We start from the raw sequence: 12817 nt of genomic DNA, 5'->3' as shown, positions 1-12817 counted from the left end.
CATTTGCATATCTATTCCAATTATCATTTCACCTCCACCGTGATTGAACAAACATGCACTAAGTGTACACAATTCTGTGAACTGTTACCAGTGTTTTATATACAGCTATGTATAAACCCCTCATCACACCAAACGTGCACAAGTACCTCACCTAATCATAAAAACGACCCCCCTTAAGACCATGCTGCACCTCTCACTACTTCTGTAAACCTTCAGGACTAACGAATGTGTATGTCTCCCTTCCTTCTACGGATGGCTAGAGTACGGGGAAAAACATCCAATTTAACTTATAGCCATCCAGTCGTACGCCATAAGAATAGAGGCTGACTATTTGAACCAATTTCCTCCAGACCTTCTTCCTCTTGATTTGCGCATATAAAGCAAATAATATTTGAACAGAATTCCTACATCTCTGCCTAGTTGATATTAGTATAATGCTTCGCTGCTTGTGGGCAATGTGCTGCAGTTCCTACAAAAGAAAAGGTACAGATATAGATACAGCCAGTTTAAATCTCCTAACAAGAGGGGCGACTCCCGGAGTTGCTTAAACCAATACTGAGAATACCTAACTCAAAGTAATCACATAAACTTTAAAGAGGCCAAATCTATCTAACCCGGAACATCTACTTGACTCGTATAGTAGTAACCTGCATGAGGTTCAACATGGAGTCTTCTAACAGGTATATCAAATAACTGGAAACAAAAAAAGTAACTTTTCCTCAAGGTCGAGTTTAAATATCCATTGCGGCTCCTTATGTTACTGAGTAAGCGCCCTAATGCCATTACTGTTTTTAACGTTGCTCCGGCAGTCATCTTAAGATAGTTGTTTTGAATCTAAGAAATGGAAATTTATTTCTGCTCCGAATGTAAATGCAACCTATAATACAACACTGTATGCCATCTTGTCCTGGTATTGGTCGAAAATTTATATGCATGAATTATAAATCTAAAAATAAGACCACTCAAAGAATACCCCCTATGTCAGACAAATGATCGGAGTAAATTGTACGTGCAAGCTCTTATATCAATAAACATCGACCCCGAGGCCCTCCGTACTCCTGACGCTAATCATGGCGGCCATCTTCAAATAATTATGCTAAATCAGGATGAACAGAGATATTGTTCAAACTCATTGAAGGTATAGCTAGTATGTACCAAATCACTCCAACTTGCATTCTATCATTTGTCACCTAATCATGGCCAAGAGTATATATACACATCAAACCATGAATGTGGAAATCAACTGAAGCTACCCTCTATGCTAGGCATTACTCTAGTAACCATCCTTTGTTGAACTAATAGCCATCACATATCGCTGATCCTCTCAAAATATGAAAGACAATCATGCCATACCATAGAGCATGGTCACCGCCAGTTATATTATCAGAGGAATCTCTTGGAAACTAAGTAACATTGAGATTCAAAAAGAAGCAACAGGGGTCCCTGGTAGGAGTAGTCTACAGTCCGTATATTCTGGCGTTTTCTCATGGTATATTTTTGTTTAGGTGCCCGAAGTGAAAATCCAGTATACTTTTCTTTCTTTGATGGGGAGACTATTTTTCCCCTTGATATATTTAATCTTCTCCAATATAACCCACTTGAGGCTATTATCCCCATGATCATATTCAATACAATGTTGTGCAAAAGAAGCCTGGCTTTTTTATTGCGAACTGCTGACTTTTGTTAACTAAATCCATACCGAAATTCTCGCCTTGTTTCTCCCTCATAGCCAAGGCGACATGGGCACTAGATCTAGATATACCGCATTGGTTAGTCATGTGTTTCAATATTATACATATACCACTTTAGCTCATATCAGCAGTTGTTATAGCTGTAGGAGAGTAGGGTCTGCAATCCTATGATCACCCAGATTTTTTGCTTTTGCTTCATTGGTTTACGACTTTCCCCGGCTGTGGGCCTGCCAATCAGACCCACAGCCTAGCTGTTCTCTCTCGAAATTAACACACATGTACGTTAGGTGCACCCACTAATTGGAACTGGGCCGCCTTGTCAGTCCCTGTCTCAGCATACCACAGGTATCCAGGGCATCGGTGTACCCAGGGCCTACCAGGGGCTGAAGCATGTATTATGCCACCCCTGGAATGGCCGCCCAAATCTGACACAACTGGCTGCACGACAGCTGGGGCCACGTGGTGTAATCACCCGTTGCTGTAGGGGTAGTATTCCTACACCTAAACCCTAAAATGTACACATGGATTCCTATCAGTCACTCCTATAGCAGGCCTTATCAATCCTGAAGGCAGAGTGCAGGGAATCATGTGGGACGGTGCTCTGGCGCGAGCTGAGCCCGTCGACGGCTTGCGGAACCAAGTCCTAATAGCCGTTCCATGGTGACGCGGGCCAACTACTTTTAATGCATTATAATTCTGGCGGTTATTTGCTAACTTTGGCCTCACATCACCTACACATGTCGAGTAAGGTGTCATACGAATGGGAATACAAACCCCTCGCCAGTCCTGGTGACGGGGTTAGCATTCCCCCCTTTCAGAGGGACACGACATGGAAGTAACCTTGAACCCCGGTTAAAGTTGACTCAAGCCTCAGCATCACAAAATGGATGCTGCCACCAGACACAAGTCTGACCTCCTGCTGCGGGGGGACCTTCCAGCAAGGGGAGCTTGGACAAAGGGTTTCCTGTCGAGGGCGGTGTTAGCACCGTCCCAGACAGGGTTTGTGTATCCCAGGTAGGCAGTGCTGAAAGGAAGGTGATTGCAAGTGGCACCCCGGTGCTCACTGTGCATAGCCCGGCTCAAACCAGTTTCGGGGGCACACCAGCCCCTGAGCTGGCGCGAAGCCGGACAAAGGATAGGGGTGTAACCACCCCCCTCCTGGCTCCACCCATAGGTAGAACCTAGTCACGGGCCAGCCCCTTTTCTTAGAATAAAGGTAGGAGCGAGTCCCCTTCCCAAATTGGATAATCAGATAATTCCGAATCACGAACCACTTTCCACGAAAGGAACTCTTGACTATTTCTGAAGACTCTCCCTTGTGGCTAAGGAGTAGCCACCCTGCACCAGCAGGCACCATCTAAGCGCTTGCGGTTTGCTGTAAGTCTCTCCTACGGATCAAGACTGCCCAGCTCGACGAGACCCGAGTTCCCTGCCATCTCTGACCTTTTACCTACCTCATCAGCCCAGCTGAGAGTCGTAGGTGTGACGAGACCTGCGGGACCGGCCATCTTCAGAACCTGCACGACGCTTATCTAGCACGCCCACCGAGGGACCCTCGAGTGAGTGCACCTAGGGTTTGAGAAGCCCTAACCCTGAGCAGCTCCAGCATCGAAGTCTGCCTCCCCAGCATCCCCGAGATCTGCGTGGGGGCCCTTCCGCTCCTTGCTGTTCACCGCGTTGTTCGACCACTTGCCGACCGGCTTGTGGCCCTCTTCACGACGCACCACGATTGTTTCATCACTAGTCTGGTTGCTCCAGACTGGCTCTTGCTCCCCTTCAACAGAGGAGTACCACGGACCCTCCTGGTCCACTCCCGACGCCATCTTGACTCCCCCGCTTGGGTTGCCACTGCCAAGATCCGCTGCCCCTGCCTGGGCCCAGCATCATCGACAGCAGACACCTTCGTGGGACAGCTCGCCCTCCATCCTGGTCGCCGCCGCGCCTCCTGGCCCGAGGAACAGCCGAGTCCGACGTCACCCACTCACCTGGTCGAGGTGACTTCAGCCGGTACCCTCCTGGTACCCACACGATCGCTGGCTAGCGGTTGAGAACTGAGTCCCCTCTGCTTTCAGGTTTCCTTCATCACCGATCCAGGCTTGGATCGCTCTGAACATCGTCACTGGTCGCCTGCCAGCAACTTCTTCCTTCAGGCTCCTGAGACTACACGAGGACTCCCGACATCTTGCCGAACTTCACGCAGCCGCAGCCTCCGGGCTAGGTAACTCGAGCATCTCGGTGCTCCATCGCAGGTTCGCTCTACAAGTGTCCAGTTCCTTTTTCGTTTAGTCCCACTGATCGGATCACTCCGGAATCAGTACCTCCAGACTCTAACCATTCGCATTTCACTGTTAGTGTAGATGGTTTCTCGTGCCCCTCGGGCATTTGTGTAAATTGTGCAACTGAAGTATTTTCCTAAGAGTTTTGTAGTGTGCTTAGCTCCCTGACTCATAAAGAGCCAGGGTAGTCTTGTTATAAATAAATATCCTTTTATTTTCATAACAACTTGTGTGGTGTCCTTTCACTTGGTGTTCAAGGGGTATATGTGATGGTAAACAGCTGGCTTAACACGCCCTCTAGAGTTTAGCCTAAGACTGCTCGTATCCACGCTACTAGGATAGCTGGTCTAAAAGGTTGACTTACAACCAATCATCAATAAGGGTCGTTTGGAATGATACACAGTGATCACTAGAATAGTGAGCGCTACATATCAGGCCAACTTCTCACAATAGCTCCATCACACGTGTGACAATGCCCACAGTGATTCCCAATCGCTGTCACCTCACCTGTGATAGATTTCTGTATAAAGTTAGATTCTGTAGTGATTCGAGATCTTACTGATCTATATTTCAAACTGTGATTTCTACTAAAAGCAAATAACGGCCTTGGAAGCTTGAAATCTTCATTGCAGCTATTAAGTATGTGCCACTGGGGACTAACGATCTGTCATATCTTCTGATTCAAATTAAAATCCCTAGTGAGACATACCAAACTGTTATTACCTTTGCTTTCCTTAGGTTCAAACATAAGGTCACTATTGAAATATTTGGCCTTCTTAAATGAGTCTTGGACTAAGCGTCTAGGGTAACCTTTTGTCAATAGTTTCTTCTTTAGAGTGGTTGCATTCAGAATGTAGTTGTGCAGATTAGAGCAATTTCTCTGAATTCGGAGGAACTGGCTAAATGTTCTACCCTGTTTCGGGCTAACTTTCTTTTTAAGCAGGTAAATTGTCCATTGTAGGTAAAGAAATCAATCTAAAGGCATTTATGGATGTCTTCTTGCCTTGGCATCAGTCGGGTATGGGAGATCCATACTCCTGAAACCAAAATGACTGTTCTTAATTAAAAATGCCTTTTGTGGGGGGGGGGGGATATACCAAAGGCAACCCTTAGTGTCAAGAAGGGGAAAACTGGTAGGAAATTATGTATGACTGGCACATGACCCCACAAAATTTGCACTGTATCTTCCCAAACAAAATTGGAATATGTCTGCGAGAGTGTAATATGGAGGGATCCACAATACTTATATGGTGGTTATGCCTAGTGATTGAAATATTTTGGGAAGAGATCATAGGTCCTATTTTTTTTTTTTTTTAAATGCCTTGTTAAGAGAGAGATATCCCTATATAAAAATGACTAGAGTACCTTGCAATTTTGCTCCTCCCCTACAAAAGATTTCTGTATATCAAATCTCTCAAACAGATCAAAGAGCAGCCGGAGTGAAAGTTTCTCCGAACATAGAGATCCATGGCCAATACACCCACCTTAATCATCATGATCTTACTTCATAAGCAAGACAGTAATCTCTTCTGTCTTGTACCGTCTTCTGCAATCCATGCAAAGACAGCATCCAAATTATTCCACAGCATATTTTTTAATAATTCCCTGCAAGAAAATTTCAAAATGTGCAATTCCTGCAAAAGACAACTTTACACTGCTATGTTGAGACTGTGATCAAAAGAAACTGGAACGACTTCAGTCTTATTCCAGTTTGTTTTATGTCCTGAAAGTTTGTCAAAACTATGTATTAGTTGCAATAAGTAGTTACTTATTTTCTCTGGATTACCGATCACCAACAGCATATCGTCTGCATTAAGAAAGGCATATTGTATCTTAATGCTTAAATCCCTGACAATTGGGTCCTGTTGATTTGGTATGGCCAAGGATACTACTGCGAGATTTTTAAAAAAAGCAGACAATGGGCATCTTTGCTTAGTGCCCTTGCTTTGTAATTACTCTGGCCTCAGCACTTCGATATAGTATTTCAGATGTCTTAAGCAAAGTATTGCCTGCACCAAAAGTATGTGAACAGAATCCAAATAACTTTAATTACCTCTTTTAGAATCAAGGGATATGATACCTGTATGGACAACATTATTTGTTTGAGTGTGATTACATTTAATAGAAGATTTAAATAGCACTTCAGTTATTTTGTGGTTTAGTTACACCCCAGTGCTGCCCTTCAATAAATCGACCTTGGTCAGTTGTTAAAGGGTTGGAGCTTTTTAGTAGCTGGCCTAGTAACACACTAAATCAGAAATACGTTTCATTAAGTCTTGTTTAACTGTTTTAGTGCTTAAAAGCCTACTCCTGAAGTATTAAATAAACACTTGCATTTTCTCTTTAGAACAATATGCTGGACTTTGTGTTTGCTGTCGATGACCCTATTACGTGGCATACAATGAACATGACGCGGAATCGGAGCCACTATTCTTTCCTCAAGTATCTTGGTTCAAAGCAAATCAGTGTCTTGCAGAATAACTATGGAGCAGGAGTTTACTACAATACGTTAGTACCCTGTGATGGCAAGGTAAGTGATTGTTAGAGGCAAATATATTTTCTTAGTGGTGTGGACGAACACAGCTTATAATTCTAAAAAAAAGTAGAAACAAGGAGCAATCCCTGCTGTTGCTTTGTTCTCTTGAAAGCATACTTTCGATTTTCTATAAAAATTAAAAAGGGAGTAAAATATTTTGCACAAACGGAAATTATCTCTAAGATGTCAAAGTGAGCAGATAGATAAAATAGGTATGTTTGTTGCCTGTCCAATATTGGCAAATTTTTTAGTTGCTGTATTTCATAAAGTTAGTAATATATACTGCAAGTATTGAGCCCTGAACCTAGTATTAAGCTGTTATGACTACATAATGATTACACTGTTTTTATGCTGTCTTGTGCATGAATACTTCTCTCAAATAATTGGTCATATAACTGAGCACCTACTTATTGGAAATGGGGAAAGTATTTTAACAAGACTTATGAACTGCAATATCAAATTGCTGTTACAAAAGGTACTGTTGCGGCCTAAAAGACCTGATTAATTATTTAAATTTGTAATTTGCTCCTCCTTTCACCTTCCTTCTCAATTTCTAATTTCCTTTGATTAATTGAGTGTACTTTTTCTGCGTGTTTATGGCTTTTTTTGTACTGTGATGCTCTGTATTAATTTATTTTATTGTTTAATAACAACAAAAAATAAAAACAGAAAAATGACTCAGACCCACCTCTACACATACTTGCCTTTCTTAGTGGCCAAAACACAATAAACTGAATATGTAATATCGAAGAAACCTGTAACTTAAATCACCTAGTCCTCATAGCCCAAAAGATTCCATTATTCCGCCCCTTTCAACTTCAACTATCTCTTTCACCTTTGTCCTCCCTGTTTTGGCCTCAAAGACCGCTACTTTCCACCTAATCTACTGGCCTAAGCAAATAACACTCCCCCACCTCACCAGTCAACCATTCAAGCAATTTCTTCCTTGAAGTGAACCTCCCAGTAAGCTTATCAACCAAAATTATGAAAGAAGCTCTCCTTGGCCTCTTCCTCACTCTGATGATCAACATTGTTACCAATGAAATCCACACAAAGAAAGCAATGATCTTGGATTGTTATCTCCATTTGGAACTGTTGCTTGCGTCTTCTAGACTAAAAGACTGGTTTGATTATGCCACTATCCAGATCCTCAAACCATTCAAGTAAAACCCAAGAGCCAACAGCACCTCTCCTACAAAGACTCTTTTAAATATGTTGTGACCACCACAACCAATTCCACAGCAAACTAGCTCCCTTATTGACTCACTCAGCTGAGCCATAAATTACCGCTTTGGCATCCATACCCTATGAAACTGTTCACCATGAAAACAAAACCCTTGCCAGGTTGGAAATCAAACGTATTGTGGCATAAGACAAGTCTTCAGAAGCTGCATAACCTGGATTTAGAATAACATACAACCATAATTCATAGTCTTTCTCCTACTTCCCTTGTCTTCAGAAAACAGCAGTTCACTTCCCCTTCTGTAATGAACCGTTATATTTCTCCTGTTCCCCTTTATCTAAGCCATGAAGTATGTCCCTCTCAACTTTGTGCACGACCTTCAGTTGCTTCTCTTCTGTACTTTGTGGTGCACTTTGTTTCCCCAGCTAGATTCCTGATATGTTTCAGTATATATAAAACATAATATAATCTGAGTTATCCTTTTTCGCCAAAGCACTGTGAGTGTTCCCAAACACAGTATATTTGAGCTATAGATGATACAAATAAGCAAACTATAGCTTAGTCAATTCAAACATTAGTGAGGTAAAAGGCCATGAACTAGAAGAAATATTGTATCTTTGGTTTAACGGAGTATTACTGGATTACATGCACTAGAATGGGAGGATCTTGTACTTGATTCAGTGGCATTTTCTTCGAGTCTCAGCTGTAGATATTTACTAATGCGAGGAGGCTTTGTTGGTGAAGATGCCACAATTAAGCTTCTTCTTACCTTCCACACTCATTCCCTATCTCCATACTTTAAATGGCAACACGAATGTTACATAAATATAGTAACAGAAGTTGGGCTTTGACGCGTTGCCAAAACAATGGGGACACCTAAAATGTGCAGAGCCCTCAGAAATGCTGGGTAAGATGGGATGAGTATCTCTAATGACACTTCATCCTTCGTAGAACGTGACCCCTAGTGCGCAGCCGGTGTCTTGCTAAGATAACTAGTTTCGTACAAATTGTTATCCATTCTAAAGATACATGATCCTTCGTATGTTCCATTAAAGGATGTTTTTATTTCAATTCATATTCATACAGAACTGGATAACATCAAATCATGATTTAATCTCATGACCGCTATTGATTCTATACATGTATTTTACACATGAAAGCATGATGTGAAATAAAGCAAAATTCCATTAACTTCAATGAATAGCCAATATTTTTGCTCCAAGGTGAAATGCATATTAAAATGTTAGTAATATCAAGAACGTTATTCTGTTCGCTTTTTCTATAAAACCAGAGTACATGTCATTCTTTTTTCTTCCTTCTGTACCAACATAAAACTCTTACTTCCTAAATAAAAGTGCCCTGTATCGAATTCTTAAAGGTTTAAGATACCTTCCAGTAATTGTTAAGGACATTACCATAATTCAGTCTTATTAAATCAAAATTGGCTAATGTGAGCAGTTTTTCATGAAAATGTTTAGTGGACAGCGTATTCTAGTTTTGCCAAACGTGCGATTGTGTTCGCAGGACTTGTGACCTATTATCAGTAATGGACAAAAAGTTACCAAGGAACACATTTATTTAATAACTGTTCAAAATATATTTTATAATATGTGTGTCCGATATTGTTGTATATAAGGCCGATTAACTCACCAGCTCTTATAAACATCAACCGATGAGTGCATTCATTTTGTTTTATTTTAAAATTTCAGATGATAAAGTATGGGGTCGTGAGCACTGATAACTTGATTAAGGATCTCCTTCACTGGAAGACACTGTATGTTGCTGGCAGACTACACAAACCAGTAAGTAAACAGAATACGTATGCATTGTTGGCTTACTAGTCACAAAAGATGAATTCTTGTGTTTGAAACTTTTTAGTGAAACTGAGTTGTTAAATATTTTCTGTTTCCAAACTGCACAACCATTCATGCAGCTTTATGTGAGCCTTGAAATGGCTTAGGACGTATTCTTCATGAGCTTTCACGACAAGAGATGAGGGTTAAGTCACCAACAATATTCGATGTTCCTGAGCGATGCAAGCCTTAATCGTCCAGATTTACCTGCAAGGAAACGGGCCTAAAAGTACTTTTAAAAATTTTTTTTTTAATCTTTAATGTCGAGTTTAATAAATTTCAAGAACACAAATAAGTATAGAGATGCAAGACACGCATCCGATGACCAACAAAGTCCAAATGCTATTTTTTAGGTCTGTCCTTGAGGGGAGACGTCCTTTACTACGCGGGCGTTTCACCGCGGTAGGTTTACAACGCGGGCTTTACAACGCAAGTCGTTCAGAGTGGTCCAGCTGTTTCACCAGCCTCATATTTTCTAAATAGTTGTTTATATAATACATAGTATTACTTACTGCCTCGAATTAAATGCTTCAACTAAACAGTGCTTTGGTTAAATACTTGTTAAACTGATTTTTGATGCTGATAATGTTACTCGCAAAAGTATTTTTCCTTGATGTTAAGTAACGGCTTGCATTAGCCTTTACACTTGTTTCACCATACGTTTCAAAAGATAACATCTGGCACGAAAATACTTGAGCGCTCAACAGCTAAAAAAGTATTTTCACACTTACAGATTTTAAATAGCCCGTTCTTTAAATGTTGTAATTCCTCTTAACCTTATGCCCTAGTTCTTAAAACCTATATACTCTGAGGCTAATGTGAACTGCTGGAGATGTGGTTCTGTAGTGAGGCCATTTGGTGGGACTGTGTATGGGTATGAGCCTGCTGGAAGGAAATATTCAGCCATGATGCACACAAGTCCTGGAAATGCCAGTCTAGGCTCACCCTATGGTAATCATGTTTAATATGCAAGAGCTGTGCCTGGAGGAAGGGAGTAAGGCTCCGATCATTTGGTTGTCCCTTATGTTAGGAGTAGCTGAGAGCCTCATTGCTACACATTGGGAAGAAAAATAGTCCCTCCTCATTGTCTCAGTAGATCTTTTCCCTTTAAAAGCCTCTCGTTCTTGAGGGCCTCTAACAGCTTATGTCAACAGGGCACCTATTCCGATAATATATGGAAATTGCTGAGTCAACATATGAAAGCTCTGCGACAACTCTGGGACTAACTAGCATATTTGTGAGTGCTTAAGCTGTTTAAAAATTAGTGCAAGCAGAGTGATGGCAGTAGACAATATCCATCAAAGGTTGACATGAGAAGGTCCTACATTTTGCTTGGTCAACCCAATTGTTTACTGGCTGGTTTAACTGGATTTTGAACTCTGCACACTGTGGCCCTGTTGTCCAGGCCTCAGTGTATGTGCCCTAACCCCTCAAACATGGTAAAATTGGCTAACCCCCCAATTGACTTATTGAACTTCACACTAAGACCATAGTGTACTAGAAAATATATAGGAAAATACACTGATGGCACGGAAAATTAAATGTCGCCTGTGGACTGCAGCCCTTATTGTGCCATCCACTATAGTGTCTAGAAAAGCAGGACTTCAGACCTGTGTAGCCGAACTACTGCAGCTTTTTAAACCTGCAGGCAGACCTGTCATAATAACCCCTTTTCAAAGGAACAAACCTTACTTTTAGATATTTAATAATTCACCTCTATTTAGGCCTTGTTGCCCACAAATCAGAAGTGGTACATACAAGATTTTAATCTTCTTCTGTACCTATAGTGACTAGCATCCAAAAGCTGTTTTCACTGGAAAGGGTTGTAGCTGGTTTATGAAAATAACTACAGTTCAGAATAAAATGTCCGGTATGGGAGAAGCGACTGGAATAATTCAAACACTTTTTTCGGTGTTTATTATAAATCCAATTCAGTGGTGAAGTTGTAATTTTAATAAATATTTAGGAAAAAAGACTTTTAAAAAGTTGGATGTTGCTTTCACCTCCAGTGGCTAATTAGTATTAACCTGCTGCCAGATGACCCTGTCAGTGCTTCTCCTTAATGAGCACAGCAGAAACAATGGGTTAGACCTTTTCACAGGAAGACTGAGATGTGAAGTATGTGACGCATATCCGCTCAGAAATGGCAGCTGGAGAAGAGTTCAGGGACTTCATTAACTTGAAGGGGAAAGGAGTGAAGGCTGCCCATTCATAGGGGGCGGAATAAAGGCAGACCTGGGAAAGAGAAGCATTTGTATACAAGCCAATCTATCGCCAGTTTGGCACTAGCCCATTGGGAGGAGGAGCTGGTCCCAGAACCAGTTTGATCTAGCTGAGGGGCTTCTCATTTGCCTAAACGCGCTCCTGGATGGCACACAAGCTTCCTTCGTTGGCAGAAAGATTGTTCCATGTTGAATTTGCCTCAAAATGGCGCACTGGGGGATTGTTTGCATTAACACAATCGGGATGTGTTGCAAAAGTGGGAAGATTTGGCCTTAGTAACTGTTTCCTCATTGATTTGGGAGTATTCAGGAGTTACCACCACGAAACTACAAAGCTGGACCTGCAGTATAACATGAGAGGGCTGGACCTACTGTTTGAGATCTGTGTGGAGACATCAGGCACTGGACCCGTTCCCACTTGTAGTAAGTTCTAAAAAGTGGACTCCAAGAGTCAGTTAGATTACCTCCTGTGTGTCTACAGGGGTACAACAAGCTGCAAGAGTCTTTTTTTTTTTTCCTGAAGGCCCCAGCTGATGAGTAGCGACTGGACCTGACTTGAACCGGACTCTGCTGGAGGTCCCTGCAGAGTGAGTTTTGACCCCTAAGTGCTGCACATGAGGTCCTAGGAGTCTTACAAGTGAATAAGAGGATCTGCTCCAGAAACTCTGAAAAGTTGTAAATTAGAACGTTTTGGATTTTCAATACCTTCACAGCTTCAGTGGGACCTAGCAGCAACAGCGTCAGATTTCGAAGCGACTTCGTCGGATACAGCTTCATGCTTGCCCTGGTGGACCATTATGAGCTGCATTAAAAAGACTCCGTTCAAAGGTGGAAAATCGAGCAAAGTCTAATTTAACCTGAGAACTTTGGTGGCTGTGAAACTTGAATTTGTCCTACTCTGAGCTCTTCCCGCCAAAACCAATGTCTTCAGATTGACTTTGTCCAATGGCTGTCTGGCTTTGAGAGGCCTTCAGTGGATCGAGCCTGCAACGTTGCCCCACTAGAGGATTTGAGAGACTAAGTCAGATGGTAAAATCTTTGACTGGGCTGACCTGC

At 41.9% G+C, this 12817-nt stretch overlaps 1 protein-coding gene across 1 annotated transcript in view; it reads left to right on the top strand.

The window, feature by feature from the left end:
- Nucleotides 1-12817, top strand: part of TAMM41 (TAM41 mitochondrial translocator assembly and maintenance homolog) — a 182356-nt gene that overhangs the window by 17108 nt on the left and 152431 nt on the right. The window contains exons 2-3 of the mRNA XM_085624871.1: nt 6315-6497; nt 9396-9488. Coding sequence (XP_085480997.1) covers nt 6315-6497; nt 9396-9488 — 276 coding nt within the window. The remainder of the gene's footprint in view (nt 1-6314; nt 6498-9395; nt 9489-12817) is intronic.

Source organism: Triturus cristatus, chromosome 9, assembly GCF_964204655.1.
Source record: "Triturus cristatus chromosome 9, aTriCri1.1, whole genome shotgun sequence".
Taxonomy (NCBI): Eukaryota; Metazoa; Chordata; class Amphibia; order Caudata; family Salamandridae; genus Triturus; species Triturus cristatus.
Note: the sequence above shows the minus strand (reverse complement) of the source record. Positions and strands in the feature narration are given on the sequence as shown.